Source organism: Haliotis asinina, chromosome 14 (assembly GCF_037392515.1).
Source record: "Haliotis asinina isolate JCU_RB_2024 chromosome 14, JCU_Hal_asi_v2, whole genome shotgun sequence".
Taxonomy (NCBI): domain Eukaryota; kingdom Metazoa; phylum Mollusca; class Gastropoda; order Lepetellida; family Haliotidae; genus Haliotis; species Haliotis asinina.
In genome coordinates, this window is record NC_090293.1 from 53,116,204 (window position 1) to 53,143,736 (window position 27,533).

The following is a 27,533-nucleotide window of genomic DNA, read 5'->3' on the forward strand; positions in this document are numbered from 1 at the left end:
ACACCTCGAGGAACGAGGGCTGGCTTTGTACGCACTACGTGATCACCAACTTCTCCAAATCCTCGACACCTCCGACAAACAGAATCAATATATTCTTTAAAGCCATTGTTTCTCACATTGCCTAAAAACATTTACTGCTCGTATACTGAGCACGATAGGCAAGCTTGCAAGACATACGACAGTGAAGCGGTAAGTAGACGAATTGTTGAAATACATTCAGAAGAAAATTCTTGTGAGATAAGTACAAATTACTTTATTTTTTCATTCATTTGTATTAACAATGTTTTTTCAATGTGTCACAGACTTTATTTCATATCAAGCATGCAAACGTCATTTCTGATTGGATAACTTTGAATAATCACCAGTTCTTGTCTTACTGCAGCACTTTAAGATGAAGTTTGTAGATCCTGTTTGGGTTAGTGCTTTTAAATCCTGGGGATTTAGCCCAAGGACGATCATGCAAATTAGCAGAAGTTTCACAATTTTCCGTACTTTTAAAGAATTTGGATGCTTTAAATCTTAAGAATAGAAAAGTGATCACATCACATACAATCTGAACATCTGAGTCGTTTTCTAAGTGTTAAAGCAGTGATTTTTACAATTTTCATGAAAAGGTAATTTTTTTAATGTGGAGATTAATGAGACAGCATGACAGCTATTCATAACAGACTTTTATTTTACAACATAAATCAAAACATTTTGTTTGAATAAAAAAAGTGATTTGTAATCACAGCTGACCAATCAGCCATAATACAGATGAAAGACTGATATTAAATCAGGATTATGTTGAAATAATTAGCTTCCCATACTTAGCACAACACTTGTCTAAATACATTATTCAAAGCAAACCTTTACTTGAGAATATAGCCTCAATACTATCAAGCTTGTTGCATAAATTTTAGCAAATTATCTGCAGAAATTCTGTGTCATGATACACAACTATCATAGTTTTCATTCAAGCATGTTGACATTAGGAAGTTAATCAAGTAATTGAAATTACGGTTATTGTCAATTTTAAAACTAAATTGCATTTGGACATGAAGGACCTTTCCATGGGTTAATAAACTTTTGGTCCCAGTGTTTGAAGTTCTCTGTGCCATTACAACATGTCGATGAAATGCACTTATATTGGCAGTAGAGATAGTGAGGCCAGTCACACAGGCCAGTGTATCAGGATCAGCCAGTTTCTTAATGGCTTTTCTGAGGTTGATTACCTTTGGCTGTGGAAATAAAATGAACTTAAGCTAAATTTTTTTAATTTCCCAGTGGTTGAGTGTGAAACATAGTGTGCCATATTGGCTGACAGACATTTTTGATTTATCGATGTCACTGTAAGATGATCTCCCAAAATTATACATATTGTAATACTTACCTCATGATGTGAGTTCGGGGATGATGCTAATGTCACAGAATGGAAACCTCCAACACATCTGGTATATTTGAAAACATAAATACCATTCAAAAGAACTTGTACTTACAACATAGATAAAGTACAAATGATGATGTCAAGGAGGAAACAGATGGTAAAGAGAAATTAGGGGAAAATGTGACAATTTATTCCATTCCTTTGGAAATGTTAGGGTTATGTGTTGGATGTACATGTATATTACTTTTTCTCATATTCACTGGCATTGGCAAGAGATATGCTCGCAAAATGGAATATTCCATACGTTTTGTTGATGGTACATGTTTCAGTTCAAAGAAAATTTTATTTCAGACTAGACTAGCACAGAATTTTAGCCAAAATCACTATAAAACAATTTAAATTTGGCATCAATTAATACCGATGAAACTATTTATGAAATTGTGGGCATGAGTTGTTTGTCAAGAACTCCTTCCACTGCTGGTTTTAACGCACAATGAATGACACAAAGTAAGACAGGAACATCAATTGACGGAGGACTAGAACATGAAATGATACAGATAAGAATACTGCATCCTCTGGCAGTGATATATACTCTGCAAAGTCCCCTTCTACCAGTTTCAACCTCCTTGAAATAAGTTATTGCTTGATATCTGATAATTTATTTCACTAGTTGTTTTCATGCATTACATAAATGTATTGATCTTATTTATTTAAATTGGATGCTATTTATTTAAAGATATGAACTAATAGCTGTAATGACCAACTTGTTTGAAACAGGGTGCTGGAAAGTCAACAAGTTCAGTCTCAAACATCTGAACAGCAAAAGAAATGTAACTCTAGCTTTTTGTGTCATTTCCGTTTTACATAGAAGATACAAACATTCACACTGAAACAATGTCCTATTTGACTCAATATTTCAGTGGTGCCATGAAATACCAAACCTTCACCTAAATGTATTTCAAACAAAAGGGGAGCAGCTGGACATTTGATTATATTCCCATTTCTTCACTTACTTCCTCTGAATGAACATATACAGAGGGAATTAATGCAGATATGTGTATTACTAAAATATGAAAATGAAGGACATTTATAAATAACTAAATGAAAATACCTAACAATTGTCTAAATATCTACAAATCTGGATACAATCTTGTTTGATATTGTCCATATAGGACATTATCTCAGACTTTACAAATTAAACTACGCACATAATAAGCATGCTTATTATGAACATATGATATAACAAAATGTTTGTTGTGTTTTCTTTCACTGGGCACATGCTGTATATTTGAGTCAAAATGCATGTAACAAACTCTGGTTATAAAGAACTAAACTATGTCCGTTATAACCATAGCTTACTGCAGCTGAAAAATAATACATTGTTTCTAAATATCGGATGTATATTACTACTTGCCTGTGTGATATGTCAGTCTCCCCTGGCTATATAACACAAATATGCCAAAGATACCAATCAGGCGAACTTTCCCTGTGTTACATAGATTGATATCTGGTGCTGTCCTGCCAAGGTGGGACACACATGGGTCGACAAACTGTCTGCAGGCTGGACTAACATGATGACTAGTCCTGTACTTACCATATTGTCTCAGTATATCATACACTTTCCCCAAATACCAGCTGTTTAGAACAAGTGATCTCAAGATGACATAATGAATTTTGATTTATTTTTCCCAATATACATCAATGCCTCAAATTTCAAAATTTTATTGACCAGGTTCATTGATGGAGGAGTCGGATACAATCTAGTTATTGCTCTGTGGATAATACTTGAAATAATAATTTTCTTTTTTTGAAATACAGAAGATGGGGATTGATGTCATATTTAGGTGCAATTTATACTCATGGAAATTATAGTATTCTGATAAACGCCAGCCTTCAATAAGGGCTGACCTCCATTCAGGAGGTTCAAAGCAAGGTACTAAACAACATCCACCTAACATCTCCTCAGAGTTTGGTCTTTAATTAGTGCCAGACTTACAGAAGCACCAGGTATGAAGCAGTATACAATGGGCGCCATCAAGGTGAGATTTAAATTGCTTTCCAAGTTAAGTGCCAGGTTTCTACTCGCTGCTCGGTTATCATGGCCGACCAGGTTGAGAACATGTTCAAAGAATCACAGCTAGGACCTTTATTAGGGGAAATACAGTATATTGTATTCTTGGTAACACCACATCACCACATCTTAAAACCACCCACTCTATATCAAAATATCCAGATTCTTTTTCAGTACTGACAGTCTTCTGGCCTTGATTACAAATTGTTCTAAATGTCTTTCTGTAAGTCAATAAACACTCAACGGGTACTTGAGGCATAAATGTAAGTTCAGCATTATTTATCTAACATAGAACAAGAGCTCTAACGTCTTGATAATTCTGTACATCTTACAACGTATTGGCTTGGTTATTGATGATAATAAAATACACTGTAAATATGTCAGTTTATGATGTCGCTGTATGGGTAAATGACAAAACCATCAGCTGTTGTTTCACATTATCAACCAGCTTTAAGCTTCTACATTTCCCAGACATTATTTAAACATTAGTATATAAAGGTAAGGTGGTGATGTCATAACTTGCAAACCTTTACAAACTATTGTTTCTGTTTAAACTTGAAAATGAACTTCAAAACCTATTGAAAACCTTAATTAATAACAGCACTCACTCATAGCATGCCTACACCATCATGTTGAAATAAATGTATCGTTATCACTGATAATGTAATCTTGCCAGAATAGCATAAACCTTCAGAACTGACAATTAATGAACATTTAATATTTACTGTACTGTTTTTGTTTTAAAAATCCAAATTTTAACAGCTCCTATTTAATCATTTGTAATGTGAAACAGAAGTATACGCTACCAAAGATTTATATAGAGTATGCAGTGTTCCTTAAAGAACAATGCCATGTCTCAAGGAAGATTTTCTTGTGGTCCACAAGAAACCCTCCCATGTGAGGTTTTAATGGATGATCATTATGTGTCCTAAAGAAAGTAATCCCATGTGTGTGTTTCCGAAATAGTCACGTGTGTCATTTATTAAATAATCTGTGTTCTTTCCGCCACATGTGCCACTTAAATAATTTTATGTTCTCTAAAACATAGTCTTGTGTCTTTTGTTACACAGTCCTCAGTACTGTAGAAAAAAACAATCTCCTTGTCCTTTAAGAAATAGGCACAAGATTCATTCGAGAAAGTCACATGCATCATTTGATAAACTATTGTATATGTCCTTTGATAAACAATCTCGATTTTTTGTTCATTAAACAAGAACAACTACATGATGTTTGACCCATAGCCTTTTAAGAAACTACAAGACTGTCTTTTTACAAACTAATCACTATATACCTATAAAGACCTGGAAACAAGGGATCCCTTACCAAGCAACTATACTGCTGCTGATCACTTATCGCCATTTCATGTGCAGTTTTTTAATGATTTGCTTTATTGTTTCCTAACAAAATGAAAGAAAATTTACCTTGATGATAGAATAACTATTCACCAACATTTCATGCTTGTTTAGAGTTGCCAATCGCGCTTCTCAGAAATGTGGCCAACAGGAAGCATGGTAGTGTACATTGTACTTTCCCAGCAACTAACAAGACTATTTATAGCCATTTCTGATTGTTTTCATGTTATTCACCAAATGTGAGTAAACTACTGTTTCAAACTTTCTCATATTGAAGAAATTTCATAATTGAAACTATATATAGAAAAAAGAACTGTAAAAGGACAAAACTCGCACTCATTGTGAATGTTGATGTGACATTCCCCCCGACATGTTTGGATCAAGTCTTCGAAGGGAATTCAAATTTGTAAAGTCTACAATACTTACAGTGATTTTAACTCTTGTGGCATATCACGTTTGTGATGTGTCAGTGTGTGAAATAATACAAAAGTACAAGTCAAGTCGTCTGCAAATGTTCTACAGCCAAGCGTTGGCTATAATTGGTACATGGTGATAACTGGTCGCTAGCCAGTATAAATAGTTACAAATATGTTTTACTTTAGTCATTAACACCTGATGTCAGGATTTCCACTGATCTGTTCCTGTAATATTCACAGGTATTTCATCACCAATACAAACTGTTTCGACAGATTGTTGAGACTAATTATTCTCAGAAAGTGATGTTTTACATGTAAATATTTGAATTTTGTCAAGTTTATTTCCTTAAAATCTAATCCCAAGTGTCTTTCAAGAAAGGTCACAATATGGCTGAAATATTGCCAATGTGATATTTAATATTAACTCACTCACTCACTCACTTTCAAGAAAGTATTCTCATACCTTAAATAACTGCTACTTGTAGGAGAAAAAAACCCAATAAATACCATATACGTCAAACTTAACTCAAAGTATATATAAGGAGAAAACGCTCTTCAATACAGATAACCTATGTACATATCACATCTGCTATATTTCCCTTCTCATTCAACGCTTTAGACATGCTATACACTGTCATAAATGACAATAGGTGACCTAAGACACAAATGCCAATCAAGATATATAAATGTCAGTCATGATAAAAATGTCAATCTAAGTGAAAAATCCATTCCCGTTTGACAAGATGCCTGTTAGATCTCATACATGTTGCATGGCACAATCACTATGGCGATATCGGACACCCAGTGTAATTTGTGAGAGATGGACAATATACAGAAAACGTAGATGGCGCTAAGAAAATAATGACACACTCAGATAGACCATTTCTAATTAAGCAATCAATATGACGGAATAAAGCCATAAGCCGTTATCGTTGTCTGTATCAAGAAAACGCTTGTACCGAGGACAATGTACAACACAATATACATATCATTCATCTGCTGTGACGTCAAGTGTCTAATCAATAAAACCACTCTGTTCATAATGATTCATATATTTATATACCAACCAATAAAATTGTGATTTCTATTATTAATCTGGCTGTGAAATTGATTTGGTAACGCGATCAACTTTCTATCAGCATGTGTAGATTTCGCTTGATGGGTAATCAATGGCAGATACAGCCCTCTACCTAATAATAACAGTCAAATATTTATGTGATGCGGGTAACATATTTCTTTTATCATGAATATGCTAGTGCTACCATTAAAGCCATGTTGTTTATCTGAGAGAGGGTTATTTCACAGAGACAATCCTCCACAAGGAAATAATGGCTCCACTTGGTCTAGGTAAGCAGATTTTCACACACCTCTCTGAAACAGTTGTTCAGTGAAATGTTTTAAATATGACCTACCTGTTCTAAATTTCAACTACACAAATTTATATAAAATTTAAAAAATGCTGTTTTTAATGTCGCCATATAATGGAGTTTTTGTTAAGAGAGATTTAAGAAACTGACATTGATCATGGTTAATGATTAGGAAATGAAATACTGCAAGATTTTTGCCACTGAATATATAGTAATGAAGTTTTTTATCAATAAACAGTAACATCATTGTGAACACTATATCTGACTCCTGTAATACTAATATTAAACAAGCTCTGTAGGAGTACATTTGTGAGGCCAAAAGATGTCAAGTGTAATATCCCATGTAACCAACAGCACCAATTCAGAATCATTAAAAGAGACAAAGCTAAAATGACATTATTAATCTTAATCTACTAAATATAAAATTGTTTTTCTGACTTACATAAACTAAAAATAACTTTCACAAAAATACTGAATGCATTTATTTTTTTAAAAATTCAAACCATAAACATACCCTAGTCTATTATCAATACTCTGTGAAAGCACTGAAGTCAGGGTTAATGGACATCACAGAGATGCTACTCTATCTCAACCAAACTTATTGGCACATATATTCTATATTAAAAAGAAAAAGCCACAATATCTTATGTCTAATCAGCTAAAAAAGTTTTTTTTTAAAAATTAACTGAAGACAGTAGAATATTATCCTCAGATCGAGAAAAAATAACCCTCATCCCCAAGTAGTGAAACTAGTGCCTACAGTGCCAAATGGAACAAAGTAATTGAGGTGAACTCAGGTAAGCTGTTTTGTGATGTAGTGTTTTATTTCATCACTGCATCCTTAGGTGACAAGTTCAGATTTTTTATTTGCATTCAAGAAACTATGAAGACGCGATAACACTGCTTGCATGATCAAACTCTAAAAGATGTAACAAAATACAAATACTTTATGGTGCAACGTTATACTTCAATAAATCCAATTCATTTCTAATTCATGAGAAATGCATACTTGCTCGCAAAACAATAAGGGAGTATAGTATTAGCTGGATCCTGTGCTCTTACATGAAGCCTTCTGGTCAGTGTAGCAGAACACATAAATGTTTTATTTGTTAATTCAAACCTTAATTGCAACCCAAGAATTTATTTGTTGCTGTCCTCTCACCACATGGGGCCCACTTACTGAAAATTACATCATAATGTTCATTTCAGTAATTTTGATATTGACAACTTTTGAACTGGGTACTGCCACGGAGTCTGAGCAGGTTTTCTGAAATGTACCGGATACAACGTCGGTAAATTCTAGACAGAGCTATTGTAACACTACAGCGTCTCTGTATGAACCTGTTCGAATCATTAAGCATTATTGAAAAATAGGGAATGATTGCGCTATTCTGTTATTCCTACCTTTTATCTACTGTGAAAACACAACAGCGGATCTCGTGTGTCCAAATTACAGCAATCAGCTTGATGTTCTGATATTCAGATAACAAAGCTGAATTTAATAACAATAATACAAATTTTGTAAAGTTTGTTAAAAAAAATACATTTTATTTCTATCTTTCTGATGTCACAAATGATGTGTTATTATGATCAATTACCAATTAGAGAAAAGTCTTGTACAAACTGATGGCTTCCACGAATTGTCCTTTTGATAAGTACTATATCACATCTTCAACTGTTCCTTCAAGAAATAAATCATCTCTTGAAAAAACAAACCTAAAACTAGTTACAGGCGAAGATGACAAGGAGTAATTCACCTTGTGGTTCACCAAAAAATACCTATGACAGCAGCCAACAATTCAATTTTTTCAAACAATTTTTTTTTCAAAAACACATCACTTACCTCCATTCAAAACCAAGGAGAAAAAATATAAAAAAACACACACAACAACAGGCAACAACTGAAATGGAAAATTGGGGCAACTCATTGTATCAATTTAGCACAAAGGAAATCTTTCTTAATTTGGTTAGTGGTTGTATTGCCTGAATTGCAAGTAAACGGTGTAGTGCACTACATCATGGGGCACAAACTCAGTGGAAACACTAGCTAATGGCAACAGCGTTCCAACTTACATGATAATAATTGTAGACATTGTTTTAAATTAACAATTCCAAATGTGGGCATGCTTCTGCATTCTAGTTTAATATTCAAAAACAGTGAGGGATATTCGAAATACATGACTGATACAATGCAAATGATTAAGCCAAGGAGGAAACAGATGATGAAGAGAAATTAAGGGGAAACGTGAGAGTCTATTCCATTCCTCTGAAAATGTTACATCAGTATGGATAATACAATACTTTTTCTCACTTACAATGGCACTGGATAGTGGTGTGGCCGCCAAATGGAACATACCATAGTTTTTTAATGGTACGTATGATTGTATGTTGGGGACTATATGCTACATAGGATTTTAGAAATGCAATAAATTTGCCTAAAAAATAATTCTGCTCGCATACGGATCAGGAAAGTGTTAGAATGAAAAATGAATCTTTGACATCTATGTCACTGTTCCTGTAACACTTGAGCCCAAGCAATATCAGACAGATGAGTGAGGTTAGTGTTACGCCACTCTTAGCAATATTCCAGCCATATCAGGGCAGTGAACACCAGACATGTAGGACCTGTACCCATGTAGAAAATCAAACCCTGCTCTTGGCATGATGAGTGGACGCCTCAACTACTAGGCTACCCTTCCAACAGGCAGCAAGTAAATGACATGATCATTAAACATGATGTGTGTTGAACAGTCCTGGCATTGGAGTCTGAAGCAACACAAAATCAGCCAGGCTGAGGACAAAGTCCAACCACACAAACAGAGTCAGACTCTTCTTGTCCAGTACTTGCAACCAGGGTGACCACAATTATTTGACTGGTGATTTGTAATTTTGTAAAGAAACACCAAGCCATGAATTATTAATTGATAACCCAGAAAAGCATTCATATCTCATAACAATATTATTTTCAAAATTAGAACATATCACACTCTAATCTCCCTTAAACGCTTCAACTAAGCTGAAACAATTGTTTGTCAATTGTGGTGTCCGGTCCTTATCCCCTATCAGAGTACTCCCCAGGGAGTTCAGACTACAACATGAACACAGTGATCTGTTGATGGGTAATAATGTCATAGTCAATGGGCATGCCTTCTGGTCTGCCTGGCACTATATACTGAACAGGAAAAGAAACGCATGTTTCGAAGTATGAAATATCATAAAAGTAAGCATTCATGTTTATGTGTTCTATCCAGAATCTTGACAAAAAAAGGTTGCATTTCTTTTGCTGTTCAGTATATATATGTACATGTCACCATTATCGTTATTAAACAGTTGTGTTGGAAGGACACACTAGGAAAGGTTTATGTAACATGCCAAGGAAACTATTTAATCTGGGCATCAGTTGATGAATATTGATACAAAATCAATGAGTTGCATTTCACCAACCTTGATTTCCTTCTTGAAACGCTCAACGTTCTTGATGTTGCCAACCTCCTCGGAGCCATACATAAGCACCATGGCGTTGTATACATTGTCAAGGAGATGGGCAAGGTGGCAATCTGCCGCACAGTCATCACTAGTTGCCACGATGAGGGTTATGCTGATAAACGAACACAAAGTCGTATTACAAAACAGAAAAAATGGAGCCGTATATAACAACTGATAAACAATGTTTTCTATGTAATTTATCAAACTGTTTCAGGATGAAACATTTAGGATGGTCTGTGATATTCAGTTACAATACTCCCAAGATCATACTGTTTGCTGACAGTTTTGGTGATCTTATCTTTGCTGCTGCTTCCTCTTTGCAAACTTATCAGATAAGCCCATTAAAATAAATAATCACTGAAATCTGGGATATTTACATTAGATAGATCACATGCCAAATTATAATCTATGATACTCAGGTCACAAAAGTTGCAAAAATTAGCAAATTCACAGAGAAATCAGCCAAACTGAGAGTCAAATCTAACACAAAATCATTTTAACTATCTCATCAACATTTAACTAATTAATTCATGTATGAATTGCAGAGACTTCCCCCAAACCCTATGTGTTATACATTGATGTCAATGTAATGTTTGTAAATAATGGCAATTTTACACATGGAAGCCTGACCAGTCCTTGTTGAGTATAGGAGTACCTGTCTTGATAGACTTTCCAGGCTATCTTGGAGCCATGTGTGGTGGTCGTCTGGAGGTCAACCTTATGGTTCTCAGCAAACATGTGCACGGCATTCAGAGACCCTATCACTGGGAACGGGAGCTGGACAACACAGAACAACGGCTCCAAATTAGCTGAATTTTATTCAATGACCAAAGCATTTTGTAATTTTACCTGACTGAAATTCATCTTGACAAAAACAGATCTATCTCCACAATGTTGAAAAAACATTGTGTAGAAATATTGTATGTGAGTTGGTGAAATGAAGTAATGAGCTTGCTGATGCAACACTGACAGAACCCAAAACACAAGTATTTTCTAAGCAGCAACAACTTGAAATTCAGATTTTAGAAAAGGACAAGTAGAGGTGTGTGGAGCAAATGATACATGTGGTCTCATCTTAGGCAAGTAAGTTTGTTCAAATTGCCTCTGTTCAAACAGCAGAAAATGGGTACCCGGTGGCATAAGTCATGTGATTATACCCTTCTAGTGCCTAACACGCATCTTGGGTTACCCGGGGTAATAATATGCCTGCTTTGACTGTTAGTGCTATGAGTATTCACCTCATGAATGGAGTCTGGCGCGATAGAAATGCACATGTCGTTTTTATTAGATCACGTCAAACAGTGTGGAGTGAACCCACCCGAAGTTCACTACACTAAGTGTTTTGAATATCGGGGGAGGGGTGGGTGGTTTACCATAGAGGTATTCTGAGAACAGAAAGTCACCATAGTCTGATAGTTTGTAGAACAGTTCCCAAACGTTGGCTGTTCACAAACTATAGCGGGGCAGTTCCCAAACGTTGGCTGTTCACAAACCATAGCGGGGCAGTGACCAAAAGTTGGCTGTTCACAAACCATAGCGGGGCAGTGACCAAACGTTGGCTGTCCACAAACCATAGCGGGGCAGTGACCAAACGTTGGCTGTCCACAAACCGTAGTGGTTCAGTGAGGTAGCCTTGGGGATAAAGGGTTCACTTGTTACATACACTAAAGACCTGGGTTAAACTTCCCACAAGGGTACAATGTGTGAAGCCTATTTCTGGGGTCCTCTGCCATGATATTGCTGAAATATTGCTGAAAGCAATGTAAAACTAAACTTACTTAATCCACAGCCTGTTCAATATTGTGTCATCTGTATGAGTCTTGGATGATGTTCTTGAACTTATTTTATAACTATAAAGAAAACATTATTCTTTGACATGTTTCTTTATTTAACGTAGACACACTTGTTGAAGTTTCCGTATGACCAACTACTGAACATGAGACTGGAAGTCTCACTCACTCACTCACTCACTCACTCACTCACTCACTCACCGATACAGTTACACAAGCATCACATTACTGGTGGTAACCCATTCTATATTCTCTCAGCACCAGGGAGGCCATCCCATTTCAGACACAAAACACCCAAAACAAATTAAAATTAAAATTTGAAATAAATCGATATGACCACAGATGTATCTTGGATTAAAAAACAAGCGTCCTTGACAGGCCAAGTTTGAATGTTTGTTCAACACTGGGATTCTTATTTCGCAGGATCCAGAGGTTGTTTAATATCTAATTCCAAACTGCATTGAATGCAATAATCTGAAACTAAGCTTTTAAGCCTCTTGCCTTTATTAGCTGTGTTATCACTGAAATACAAGTATCCACTATAAAGCCATTTCATTCATAATTGCTGAATTAATGTGATATTCTCAATTCCAATTTGGAAATTTTTAATACCATCTGTTGCTGAATTTGGGCCGAATATAGGCCTTTGGGCAGAACTAGATAAATCTCGGATGACACCTTACAAAACCTTTCGATAAATCCACACTACTGATTAGTTGATAGTTCAACATAGAATCAGGTTAATGTTAAAACATAAGTACACTGTTATCTGTACCTATCTAAATGCCTTTTCTGTCAAAATATATTCAGCTGGCTTCCAGACCCCGTTTCCAGAGGTCTCTGAATGGCATACACAATGGTAATGGTACGTGTTTTGTTGTTTAAATGATGCTGTTGTACTGCAGGAGTGGTGCAGCGCAAAGTGTGGGGCAACAAACCCTATACCTTTATCCTACTAGTGCAACTGGACATGCCTATATTCTGAGTGAACACCTTTTATCTTACCTTTACATAATATTTTATCACTATGTTGTCATTACTCCTAAACTATGAAGATCTGGTTAGAATTAGCCTTTAGTAACCCATGCTTGTCGTAAGAAGCGACTAACAAGTTCCTGACACATGTCACCACATCTAACAGCCCAGATCGATGCTCATGCGGTTTGGTTAATCATCAGATTATCTGGTCCAGACTCTATTATTTTGGGACCGCCGTCAAGGAGATGGGATATTGTTGAGTGCAGAGGAAAACTATATTGGCTCACTAACTCATCATTTATAATGTACTCTATTTCGGTACATAATCATGACAATTTGTGGTTTTTAGTCAATGTTCTACATTTACATTAGAATCTGTGCTAGGAAGCAGGGTAAAAAACGATGATGTGATGAACATTTGACACAGTAATGAAAGGGATGTGACAATTATGAATCTAACACACCCTCTGCAGCCCACTCCTTCAAGGTACACAAGCCTATAGCTCTCATGATGTTTCGTCACAACCTTATGCAGATCACTGCAACAAACACTGTTACCATGGCAACAAATGACACTGTCCATCAGTTGTAATAATTGTCATTAGAGATGCATCATGCTATTCTCCCACAATATATTCTTACAAACTAATCACATACTCATCAATTTGTATTCATGTATGTGTCAGTATTCACGGTGAATTAAGACAGTGGCTGCGTCACAATCAGCTGATCACGTACACATGACTGAAGCAGTTTCTTCACTTGGCCACTGCTTCCTTCATTCTTCAAAACATTAAAAACTTGGTTATAGCTTGTTTGGAAAACACTTTTTTTCATTCATTTTAGAAAGGAAAAAAAAAGAAATTTTCTTATTATTTGAAACCAACATTATGAAACAAAATAAACACATATGGAATCTGTGTTTGAGAAAATAGTATCTGGTGGATCTATCTAGTCAAACTGGAACAGTAAAAGTATTTTTTATTAATTCAATCATATAATTTCCATGTCACTGTTAAGACAGACCACTCAGTGCAGTGCTTGGCCCAAGTACAAACAGATATTGGCAACTTCAGAAAACACATGCAATGCAAGGTAATTAGACGACTTCTAGGAGCTACTTTTTTTGCATGTTAATAATATTAGTAAGGCCATATTTGAGGCCATGTCCCCTGCCATGATATTACTGTAATACTGCAAAAAGTGAAATAAAAGTAAACTAACTCATTGCCATTACGGATCCAGAGATTCTTTAAATCTGACACGAAACGATGATTCCCACTCACATCAAGTAAGATTCTTTACTAAACGTCCACTAGAGTGGTATCCAGGCATCAAGTGACCAAGAACTATCTTAGGCATGAAATCAAGATCACTGAGCTGAAGGTATCTGTATACAGGGTGGTTCATGGGAAACATCTATAGCTTGTTGGATTTTGCTACAAGCAAATACTTTAGAAGCAACAAAAATAAACCATATTATAATGAGATCCACAAATAGAAAAGTCTCCTTGCCTGTTGGACTGAGACTAGTGAAAATTCACAGTCTATTTTATGTCTTTCCAAATCAAGTTATCTCAGATGAATCGTAATTCCAAAATGAGTTAAGGCTAGTTGGATCTGACTACGGTGTCAACCAGCCATGCTGTGTTGGAACAGACACTTCAACAACCAACTGTCTCACATATATGGTCCTGCTAAGTTACATGGATCAAGCTGAAATGAATAAACTAATTTGAAAACAAAAGCATTTAACAAATGCTCACCTATGAGGACTTTGGCTTCAGCTTATCATTTAGGAATGTCCACCTGAGAGGAACAACTTGCTAAAAGACCAATATTTTCACCACTTATCTCTTATTGTTTAGACATTGATATCAATCAAGACTTGTAAGTGTGTGTTGTAAACATAATTACTGTGCGAATACAGAGTAATCTACGAGAAGGCTGTCTAGTTAGTCCATTTATAATGTCATAAAAGTAAATATATGTTTAGGTGAATTCTCACACATAAATATGACAGCAACAACATTTTACATGCGGTATATTTAATCATGAACAAAAAAAACATAAAGTTACTAATATGAAATTTGTGATGTCTTTCCACAAAATAATGCTGAACCCTGCGTTTATTGTTATCAACCAATCAGAAGTCTTGATGTCAATGTGGCCTGTTTGTTAAGGTGGATGAACCAAATCACAAAACGTTGCTTGGACAGTTGCTGAAATCCATGGAATCACTTGCTATATATTTATACACTATTATCCATACTACACTAATTATTATTAAACAGAAAAACATATTTTTCAGACCTCACAAGAAATTGATACAGCGAAGAAACCGATTTGAACATTCCAGTAAGACTTTGATACTACAGGAAGTTATGGAAAGCCTATAAGATATCTGAAATAATAGCCCTCGAGACAGTGCCATTAAACTGTATCCCTACGATCTTGTAGATTACAATAAGTGGCAACAATGTTGCAACCAAACTTCACCTTAAGTCTTGTACGAGTCTCATTTGCCATATATTTTACAGAGATGTCAGGAAAGCTGTTAAAAACAGCACAAAAACATGAACTATGCTATGAAATCAGATCCAGCTCATTTTGTTTATGCATCACCGTCATCTACATCATAAACATCATCACACCCACAACGTTGATGACGTTGCTATGGTCGGTGGTATCAGCTTATTGATTTCACAGCTGCAATCTCGTGTAACAAAGACTGTACATTATAAACCCATACTTACTGTAAACCTCTAAAACCAATTACTCTGTCATTCGCAACACCTCAACATCAACAAAAGAAATCTTCACGGACAGAGTTCTATCATCTAGAAATGGGTTTGATTATTCTACCATCTACAAGCACAAAAGACAATTGTGTGCCCTGCTATGGTGCCAGTATGTTGACTAAGTGGTAATTGTACATGGATTACATGAAACGGCATCGATATCCGGCAGCAAGATTTTACGATCACGTCAATGTTACCTAGATCCTATGCATATAGTGTCGTGGCTCAAACTGTAGTCAGAACCCAGCTGTGAAAACAGTTTCATTGTACAACCTGCCTCACTGACAAATTCGGATTTAAATGTGTTAAATCTTGAGCATTGGTAAATAAGATTTTAAAGATAATCATGAAAACTAACACACAGCCCACTTAAACTCACAACACAGAGAAGTTGGTGAACTGGATTGTTGTCTGTACTTGGTATTTTGGTGTTTGTAGGAATGCTCATCCTTCTGTTGTCACTGACAGAATCATTTCAAACCTCGGAAAAACATTTTGTTTCTCTTGTTAAAGATTTTGTTAGAAAATGAAGAAAACTGTGAATCAGCTATACACTCTACTGTCCATTACTGGTACAAGAAGGTCCTTTGGTCAAACTCAGTGTATGAAAAGAATATCTGAATAATGTTACTCTTCACAAAAACATGGTAAAGTTTGTAAATGATGATAATCAAAATGAACACGTATAGAGAGTTATGTGGGTACTACAAATCAGAAATATTATCTACTTCAGCAAGTCCTGAAGTAAGTTCATAACTTTTAATATCTGTGGTAAAGACAAAATGCCTTTGCCATGTTAACACAATGAGAAATTGGTACCTCCCTACAGGACATGCCCTGGGTCCTTTGAGCAGGCTTCGGTTTGCTTTGAACCCTACTAAATAAAAAAAATTCAGAATGTTTTTCCGAGAACACTTTTCCTCAGTAATTTGGGGTTGTTAAATCCTGTTGAAAACAAATACATTTCATACTGAAAACAGCATCAACATTTAATTCATTTCAAATTTGAGTTTTCAACATTGTAAACTAGCTGAGAGAATAGATATGCTCTTATTAATCTGACAATACCTACTCTGCTAAAATGACATTTCAAAGATCTTGTAAAATCAGAAAAAAAAATATTCATAATCAATTAAATGTAAAGTGCATTCATATTGAAAGACTTTGATATAATCAAACATGAAATGGATTCCAACAAAATATTTATATATGTACATATTATTCAATAACTTGAGAATATCATTGTCTTTATATTCAATGAAGAAAACTTAAAACAATGAAATGTAACAAAAATACTTCTTGAGAAAATAAAACTTATCTGCAAGTTGAGCTGATGTGGATGAAGGAATTTAAATTGGAGTATAAATGATTTCATGAAGAAACTGGGAATAATATATTTCTTTAATGTCTGGAGACTCTAACCTTATCTGTGCCTAGTTGATGATGATACATAACCTGACTTATGTTATGAAACATTTTCAAACAGCAGTAATACTTTTCCTGCTGACATCAACATTACATGTTGCATTGTGAAAAAAAGCTATATCTGGGAAAAAGAACATATTCCTGGGTAATATCACATAATGACAACAGGGTTGCAATAAACTTTGTACTAAAAGATTTAAATCTAAATTCATGCAACATTAGCAAAGTTTTGCAATATTACAAACTTTTTCACAACCTGTCTATACTGATGGGACATAAATTGAGGGACGTGAAATACTGTATAATTTCTAAAGTTGTTTCAAAACAAAGTTCTTCATTGTAACAATACAAAGTGTTAAATGTTTTAAAGGGATAATCAGGCATGTCATTTTACTTTAATATACACTTAACATGTTATGACATGTCTTGTGTATCTGGGAGAGATTAAAACTTTCAGTGTCAATGTGGAGTGGTGTACCATATTTCTTCTAATAACCACCCGGGTGGTAATGTATTCATCGCACTTCCAGACCTGGTACTTCTTAGAGGACAGGAAGTTATGACTAAAGGGACCATTTCTTAATTAAAAAAGTGACCATTTCTTAGTAAATCTATTTTGCGATTAAGGACAATTTCATTTATAAAAAAAAAACATCCAGCACTTATTAAAGGCACTGCAGCTTTATACCTGCTGATTATTAGAGGCCTGGTGCTATTTCGAAACCATGCAATTATTAGAGGCAATACGGTATGTGAAAATGTAATGTGTTAGCTTCCAGCATGTTTATTTCTTTGTAAAATAACCTCAATCCAAGCTGAGTCCTTTTTATTTCAATCAGTATTTGATCATGACAACATGAATTTTGTTTAGGGGCATAACTACATACCTTTTCAGCAAATCTAAAAAACACCCCAAACAAATAGAAGGTAAATAAAATCAAACAGTAAAAGTTGCCATATCTTAGATCTACCAGTTGTTTTCATGCCATAACTGTTAGCAAAATAAATTTGAATTTGTATCCTGCATTTATACCAACACTTTTATAGTGTTTTAGAATGGAAAAGGTAATTATTAAACAAATTAGAACAGCTATTCACTTTCAGAATAAAGCTATTTGAACCTCTCTCACCTGTGATATTTTATTCCAACTGAAAAAATAATTTTCTTTCACAATATTTCTTTCCATAGCATTGCTATTTCACAGAACTAATTTTTCCTCATAGCACGTTTGTCCCTTTAAAGACCTTGTGCTTATATGCTTTGGTTTTGTGCATGAACAGCTTTGTCAGTCAGACAGTCAAATCTGAAAGCATCTCGCACATATACAGGCCAGCATCAAAGACCATATGATAGAGGAATGAAAACTATTTTCGTGAAGAGGGTGTCCCAGTTTCCTGATTCTTGTACTTATTTTTTCCTGTTCGGTACAAAAAAAAAAGTTTGGGTTTTTTTACTATTGTTTTTTTATTTCTTAAAAAAAGTTTTCATAAGTATTGTTGACAAATTTTCACTATGGTACACTGAGGAAGCTGTTTGTAAACCCATGGACAATATTTCCTCTGTTAACAAAATCAGGAAATTGAGAATCTCTGAAGAAATATGCCCCATAGAATTTTCTAAAATGTCTTGTTTCATTCCCCATAGAATGACTTAAATCGTTGTGAAGAATTACATTTTAATATTTTGCTTTGAAGGGAATTAGAAACCATTTCAATTCAGGCCTTTTTGTAATTGTTTCAATAGGTTTCATCCCGATTCAGAATGGTAAATAATTTGGGTTAACTTGCAATCCTAAAACATAAAGGGTCAATTTGTACACCTGGACAATACAAGTGTTTACTTGTGTCATATGTGTTAACATACATCTCTTTACAAACAAATGGGCAAAGAAAGTTATGTGCCTTACTAGGGGCAGAATATGACTGAATCAAAGATTACAGAGTAAGTGAGAAAGTTTGGTTTTAGGTCGCTTTAAGCAATATTCGAGCAGTATCACAGTGGTGGACACAGAAATGGGCTTCACACATTGTACCCATGTGGGAACCAAACATGTGTGTTCAGTATGATGAAGAAATGCTTTAACCATTAGGCTACCCCACCGTCAGCAGAATTAAGGAACACTGATCTCACTGTTACTACTGGACTTCAGCACACAGGCAAATGATTAAGATGGACACCACTTGAGGCTTCATGAATATATCCCGGGATATAAGTAAAGTACTGATGGGAGTATATGGAAGTAGGCTCTTTACACAACAGTCTTGCGGCCAGACATGATTGTGAGATGACAACAGTGCAATACACCAGTATTATTGCAGACACTCGTGGTGACAATGATGCTGCTCCTTCAGGCTGTTGTTCAACTGTACCAGACAAGCCCTTTAACCATTTGCCTGAAGGCTGTGTCTAGCAATTCTCTGTTGGGCTCATAAACCCTGCTAATCATAGCACATGCAAAAGAGTAAGATGTGTAAAGAATACTGAAAGAGTGGGGTGTTGTAAGACATGTTGGCGCTCTATCTACATGTTGACTTGATTCTGTGCTACCAACCACAATATGTGCTCAACTTCTCAGGTTGTACTACAGTTGGCACCTCAACCATATCATGTTCTTATACTGAACAAACTGGGCTAGTGAACTCCAGGAATAAAACCTGACATTTCATAGACTTACAGTTCAAACTTCTTGTCAAATTTGCTTTGTAGAGAAACATGCAGAAGATTCCCCTCCTCATTTTGTCAAAATGAATAATGTCAAAAAGTGTAGTTAGTGACCTGATGATATTAGGTACTTGACAAGTGTTCCCTAAACTGAGATGGTTTGCTCACACAGAAGACTTTAACTGTTTCTTACAATCTGGCTCAGTGAGTCAGGGAACTAAAAACTTTTGTGTTTTTGAAAATGATTAATGAAACTAAGGCGTAAGTATCAGAAAATAACAGTGCATCATGTTCATTGCGTAAATTTTCATTTTGACATGAGTGTGCAAGTTAAAGTTTGCTATACCTTCCTAGCAGACACTCATCACAGGCTTCAGGGTTGATATGGGCTCAGACAGACACAGAGACAGACCCAAAAGGCTGACCTCACAAACTAACATTCTGACAGACAGACACAACACATCGACACAATTTATAGACTGACAGACTGATATCGATTAGACACATAGATTGACACACCCAACAGACTGACACACCCGACAGATTGACAGACTGACACACCCCAAAGACTGACAGAGAGTGACACACCCACAGACTCATAGACTGACAGCTTGACACACCCATAGATTGACTGACACACTCCTATAGACTGACAGACATGGTCCATAGGTCTACAGACTGACACACCTCATGGACTGACCCACCCCATAGACTGACACAAACTATAGACTGACAGACTGACACACCCATAGATTGACAGACACACACCCATACACTAACAGACTGAGACATTCCATAGACTGACCTACTTCATAGAATGAAAGACTGACATATCCCATAGACTGACAGACTGACACACTCCATAGGCTGACAGACTAGCAAATCTCATATGTCTCATATCTCATGACACACCCTATAGACCGACAGACTGACTGACAACCCCTAGACAGACAAACACACCCTACAGACTGAGAGACTGACACATCCCATAGAATGAAAGACTGACAGATTGACATATCCCATTGACAGATTGACAGATCTCATTGACTGACACACCCTATAGACTGAAAGACAGACACACCCCATAGATCGACAGATTGACATACCCCATTGACTGACACCCCCCAAAAAAAGTGTTACGCCCCATACACTGACTGACAACCCACAGACAGACAGACACACACTATAGACTGAGAGATGGACACACCCCACAGACTGAAAGACACACGCCATAGATCGACAGATTGACATACCCCATTGAATTACACACCCCACAGAGTGTCATGCCCCATAGACTGACGGCCACAACCCATGGAGACAGACGTACCCCATAGACTGAAACACAGACACCCCCCATAGATCAACAGATTGACATACCCCATTGACAGACACCCCCCCACGGTGTTTCATGGCCCATAGACTGACTGACAACCAACAGACAGACACATCCCATAGATTGACATACCCCATTGGCTGACACACCCTGTAGACTGACTGACAACCCATAGACATACAGACACACCCTATAGACTGAGAGACTGACACATCCAACAGACTGACAATCACATCCAACTGACTCTAGGGCAGACAGTGACATCCCACTGACTCTATGGGTTTAACTCATTATACACTTTGCCATAGGACATACACATTGGCGAGTGCTGCCAGCAGGAATCAGGTTCATTAAATCACATTATGCCTGAGTGCAGACTTGGTGAGCTAATTTGGTTTTAGCAATAGTTCCCTATTCATCAAGAATGATTTATTTGCTACCAAAAAGTGTATACAAACAATACTAATGATTCTAATCCAAGATTTTCTATCCTCAATAGGATACTCTGATTCAATCCTGATTGAGTTATGCTAACAGAGAAGTATGTTACTTTAATGAAAATGATTAATTTTACTTAAGAAGAACCAGGATATATGACAACTTAGTCAAAATCTTACATAAGACACTAATGCAGAAAATTAGGAAAGGGTCAAAATACTTTTCTAATTTGCAGGTTAGGATGCAAAAATTACTAACCTGACATCTTCAAAATATTGTAAACTGCTTCACAATCAAGTGAAATTTCACAATATTTGAATTGTTTGTAACATCATTTGCACCATACAAACAGAAAAATGACATAGAGTTGTTTCCTCTAAAAACACAATTTATTGCTTTACAACAGCAAATTAATCCTTGCCAATAAACATGTGTTAATAGCCTTTGACACACAAATCCACTTGATTAAACAGTTTGGCAAAACACCTTAGACAATACACACAATTAAAAGCTAATTAGTTTAATTGATTAAGGACTTGTATGTCTTCAATTAACTTAAAAATTGAATCATTTCAATGAGTGTGACCAATGTATTTTTATACATTCTATTAATCTAAGTGTACAAATAAAATACAAAAATATTTTCAGAATCACATCCTTCACATCCTAATCAATGAGTCAAGATTTTTCTAAATTACAATATTTTATTCAATCAACAAACACATTAACACCTATCCAAGATAATCAGTAAGATCTGACTTGATATAAAATTTGGAAAGAGTAAGGATAATCAAACCATGTCATTATCTGATTCTACAGGGTGAAATCACAACTCTGTAAGTGGTCAGTTATATCTGGTGACTAATCAAGAAAGATAAACATTTTCTTAATTTACAATAACTGTACAAACACCACACTCTTCTGCACAACTTCAACTTAATCAGTGGATCCTAAATAGCAGTATTCTTTCAACAATTACAATCAGGAAAAGTTAACTATCCCATCACAAAATTTAATCTTCAGGTTGGTGTGGATAGACATATAGATTACACATACACAGTGGGGAATTAACAACTTCACAAGTAGACACTTAATGCAGATAATTAATTAAGAAGGATTATCTCCAATAAGTAATTGCTCCCAATATACTATCAAAGCTCTTGATTAGTCACGGCTGAACGCACACCAACAGAAGCAGTTCAAGCAATACCTTGATGAGCACTCCTACCCAGTGCTATCTCTGGGTGCAATCTACCCTTACACAGGGATTTTATGGCATTCTCAAATACCTAACGTGTTGGGCCCTGACTTGTTTCTAGAGTAGCATTACACTTTTCTCACATCCATACAAATGTTCCATTGATGTGACAGTTGAGTGTTGTGAGGAGAAAGTTGATGCATTAAATAGACTTGATTGACTAGATAAATCTCTTTGTATATTTGTGTAGGTAAGATATTCATTTTGAATTTGTCTAAAAAATGCAGGGGTGCACATCAAAAGTGCATCACAAATGGTACACCAAATAGTGTTTATTTTAATTATGAATTGGTGAAAACAATACAACTGAAAAGGTACATAACTGACGAATATGTGCTAATCAAGACAAATTACTTACGACACAAAACGCCTGCTGTATACCCAAGCTCTCGCGCAGAATAGAAGAACATAAACAAAGCAAAGAAATATGAACCCAGACAAAAGCAAGAAAGCAAAATTTATCAGCGGAAAGTTTAAAATGACATACTGTCAAGTATATGGGCACCTGCTTCCGTGTTATCTAGATCAGAACACGTGGTAATGTTTACATCGGTATCTGAGCGGCACACATGCTAGCAGTGTACATGCCAACATAAAAAGCTTCCATAATAATAACTTTGCGCAACTAGACAGACAGTAAGTCTTACAGGTTTTAGATCTCCTTTTGTACGTGAAAATAGTGGGACGCCACCCCCGGCCGTCAAGCACACCAAGTAGGCCGCCATTTGTAAACAAATTGTACGCATGCGCACTTACTACTGCGTATGTATGCTGGGTAATTAAAATGGCGCTGTAGCCCAAAGAGACGAAAGCAGCTGTCAAAGTTTTGAAAATCCTTTCGGGTAAGTAATATTAATTGTCACCTCTGGTCAGTAACAAAAACGTTGTGTCTATGTCAGATTAGGAAATTTCCCTCTCAAAGTTGTCTGGTGACCGTCACCCATTTGTGTTTGCTTCAGTTGTGGTTAGCGCACGCGGCTGCTCTTGGTTCCATTGTTTTCGATCTCACATGTGCTCTGTGAGTGTGTTGGGCCACCGTAATGACACCTGGCTTTGCAGCAAATTTCTGCACATTCTTTCACACTCAAGCCTCTGGAATTATTTCATCTTCATTTCCTTTCATAATTCAACTCTTGACTTAAACTTTAATGTGTGAATTGATCTGTTTTTGAGATTCCCGCGAAGCCTATTCAAACCGCGGGCCTTGTCAGTTGAGAGTAATACGTATAGTATACCGGGGTGACCTAACGCCAGATATTGATCACTATAACTTAGATAGGAACTGCATCACACACGCTTTGACTGCCACTACAGGCAAGTCATTCTCTTCATTGCCAAGTTCACAGTCTTCCACAAATGTGAGTACTAGAGAAAGGTTTTTTCTTTTGTGGTCTATTTTTAGCTGAGAGAAGAGGAGATATACTGAGTAACTGTGTAAGATAAGGATGAATGGACTGTGGGCCATTGATTATTGAGCGTGTGCGTTTCTACTACTCTTTGTGTGAGCAGGGTACCCACGCTTTGATACGCTACATATGTCATAAACACGACATTATCACTTCCAGCATTTGCAATCTATGTGACATTTTTGACTCATCATTTCCATTATTTTAATTGATTGAGTTTGGCTGGGGAGCTGTGCGATGACTAAGTTGTAATCGTACAGGAGTACTTACGGCCTTTGTGTCACTGTCAGAAGCCTTCTCCATTGTCCTTTTGTCCGTCAAGTGTTGGTGATTGCCAAGGAAATTAAATTTCTCAAGATTCTTGTGGAAAGATGGGGACGGACAGCAATTGTATGTATGTGCACAATTTGATTTTCTGTTGACGTGCAGCACAATTTTGTGAAAATTGTATATGAAGAATTTGTCATGTAATTTATTTTAACAGTTCTCTGTGCCTGCTTAGGTCCAATTGAGTGAGTCATCAATGGCCAATTTCTTATTTACTGCCACATGGAAAATTATCTAGTGACTGAGGAAAATAATTACTTTTTCTTTGTGATACTTGCAAGTCATTGTCAGTTAGCAAAATTTTTTTGATGCCAGAAATAGCTGATATTGCTTCTTGCTATGCTAGAGTGAGCCTCTTGTGAAATGCTTACATTATTGACGATGCCTTTTGTTCACTGTAAGGAAAATACTTTTTATGGGTTTTAATTTTGCATCATGGTCCAGTGCATGTTGAAACAAGTATTTAATTATTTTTAATTCTTGTAATTACCTTCATTACCTTATTTTAAAGCACAACTTTCATATTTTCTGTAATCGATTTTGGAAAGGTGTATTTTCTAGTGCTAAACATTTTTTATTTGTTGTTAATTGCTAGGAAATATCTTTCAAAGCAGTATCAAACAATATCACCTGCCTAGTTAATATTGTGCAACATTGTTAGCAAAATTTGTGAAAAAGATTTGATTGGGAAACAGTGTTGCAAATTGCTTACATAGCAAAGCGATGTTCATTGATGTAATGTTGTCATTTGTTACTTAATTGTTCCACTTTTTGATATAATATCAATATTGTCCATCTAGAACAAACATTAAATCACAAGATCTGTTGCATTTCATGTATATTTACTATATTGACTTTTGTGTTAGGGGAAAAAAAGTTTTTGATAGAAAGAAAGAAACCAGTCTATTTGAAAACTCCAGAATCTAAACATGGGAACTGAATTAAAAATAGAACAGTAACAATAGCGAAAAGTTGTAGGAGCTGTCAATTTTAATCAAGGGTTTCTTTCACAATTTGAAACATGCTAAAGTCAAACAGTCCAATTTTGCATGGAATTTTTTAGGATGGAAACAATAATTCGTTCATGAGTCATGTTATGAAAGGATACATGCGGTATTTTGTGTAGTAAGTCGTAGATGTGCAGTTATGTTAAAGTCTGGCTCGTGTACTTTGTCTCAAGCTTATGTGTATCTAGCATTTCCCTTTCGAGAGAAGCAAACAAATATATCCTGTTGACATTGCCAAGGCCTGGATATAGACACTGCTGTGCAGTTCAATACGGAATACACCTGAGTTTCAGCCCACTCTTCATGTCAGGTTTGCTTGTTGACATCGTCAAAGAACATCGGGTGCAAGCAGCGAAAAAATAATACACTCTTTACTTCTAGTATAGACTATCAGGTGTGTGTGTCGGTGATTGGCGGGCATCAAGAAAACAAGCAATCGTTAGATTCTTACATTCTTGGTAAACAATATGACATTGTCAAAACGTGAACGGTTGCGTTCCACATAGGTAAGAGACACTGTTCCAACAAAGAAGTTATAGGATGGTTGGGTTTCATACAATATGAACGGAGAGTTTTACATACCGTATACATGTTATCTTTAGGGAAAAAACACAAGTTTTGTGTGGGAAAACAATATGGCTTTGTCTTACCTTGTACCTATTTGAGACCACCTACATTTTCAAGATATGAAGTACAATGTCGCCAGTCATATTTGCTCTTAAAAATCTATAAGTCATTTTCACATGGACTTTGTCTATACAGCTTCCCGCAACAAATATTTACCTAGTAATGAGACAGGTATTCATCACATACCTGGACCAGGCGTAGGGAATTTGTGTGCTCTTGGTGCCAAGCTTACTAAGAAATCAGTCTAGGTTTCAGGAAATAACTGAAACTGTAGAGCTGGGATAAGCGTATAGCCCACATGTCCTAGGCTAATGACAGATAGACAGACAGACAGACACATTTAGTTCATTATGGTGTCACATGTCAAACTTTATCATGCAGCAGTTTAAGCAATTGAAATAATGTTTAACATTTGGCCATATCCTGGTTTATGAAATGCTAGCATTTAAGACATATTTATAACACATAGATTAAGGTATAGAGTGTAGATGTAGTAATTAGTTAATTGTCTTAACATCTACATGTGTGCAATAGTTTAAACAAGGATGTTTGTATTTTACTGTGATAAGCCAATACACCCACTAAGATTTTCTCTTGTTCATGTTATTGTTTTTTGGTAAAGTTATTCATCAGTAATAATTAAATGGGAAGATTTGATGGAATTGCGAACAACTTTGGAACAGTGTTGCCTTTTAACCTGTTCTGGTCTAAAAGTATTGTAATGTTGGACAAAGGGAGAAGAAACCATCACAGTTTGGCATCAAGAAACATTTTTTTTTTTAAGTAAGTAAAGCCTCAAAAACATGTGAATCTGTGAAGGCAGTGATATAAAACTTCAATCTTGACTAGATGCTAACTGGCATACCACACCAGGTGTAATAAACTAGGTGTATATATGTTATACATGTGTATATGTCGTCGTTGAGTGATCATAAGGAAAGATGGTAAGCAATAAATAGATAGTTTGACCCACTCCTGCCCCTGTGATAGCTGATATCGTCAGCATACAAAGAATGTTCTGAGTGAGCACTCTCTGTATTGACTTAGTTAAATCATACTCTGCGAAACATAGACCAAAAATGACTTTTAAGTGATAAGACACAAATGATTTCCTTGTCATGACAAGCATTTTTGATTTGTCACGACATCTGAAGAAACCTTGTCTCACAATCAACCAACTTACATCATTACCCTAAACTGGCTGCAACATTCTGAAAAGGATTGTGACCTTAGTGCTTTTTTGCTCATTTGGTTCAAGCAGTTAAGTCATTTGAAATGGTTGTTTTCCTCTTTGTTTAAACATAAATAAATGTGAGTAAAACTACCCATACACAATGTCAAGTTAATTTTTTGTAAGTTAAATTGTAATGTTATGACACTGAAATGTTGTGGAACATGCCTTACATGTATTTATGTCTTACCC

At 35.9% G+C, this 27,533-nt stretch overlaps 2 protein-coding genes across 2 annotated transcripts in view; one reads left to right on the top strand and one right to left on the bottom strand.

Annotated features, from left to right (window-relative positions):
• The window catches only part of LOC137261119 (protein fuzzy homolog), a 114,376-nt gene extending 90,887 nt beyond the window's left edge, over nt 1–23,489 (bottom strand). The window contains exons 1-3 of the mRNA XM_067798811.1: nt 23,391–23,489; nt 10,714–10,835; nt 10,017–10,170 (exon numbers count right to left, since the gene is read on the bottom strand). Of these exons, the coding sequence (XP_067654912.1) occupies nt 10,017–10,170; nt 10,714–10,835; nt 23,391–23,489 (375 nt within the window). The remainder of the gene's footprint in view (nt 1–10,016; nt 10,171–10,713; nt 10,836–23,390) is intronic.
• Nucleotides 23,490–23,523: 34 nt separating this feature from the next.
• The window catches only part of LOC137261382 (uncharacterized), a 40,881-nt gene continuing 36,871 nt past the window's right edge, over nt 23,524–27,533 (top strand). The window contains exon 1 of the mRNA XM_067799125.1: nt 23,524–23,585. The gene's annotated coding sequence lies outside the window, so the exon portion shown is untranslated. The remainder of the gene's footprint in view (nt 23,586–27,533) is intronic.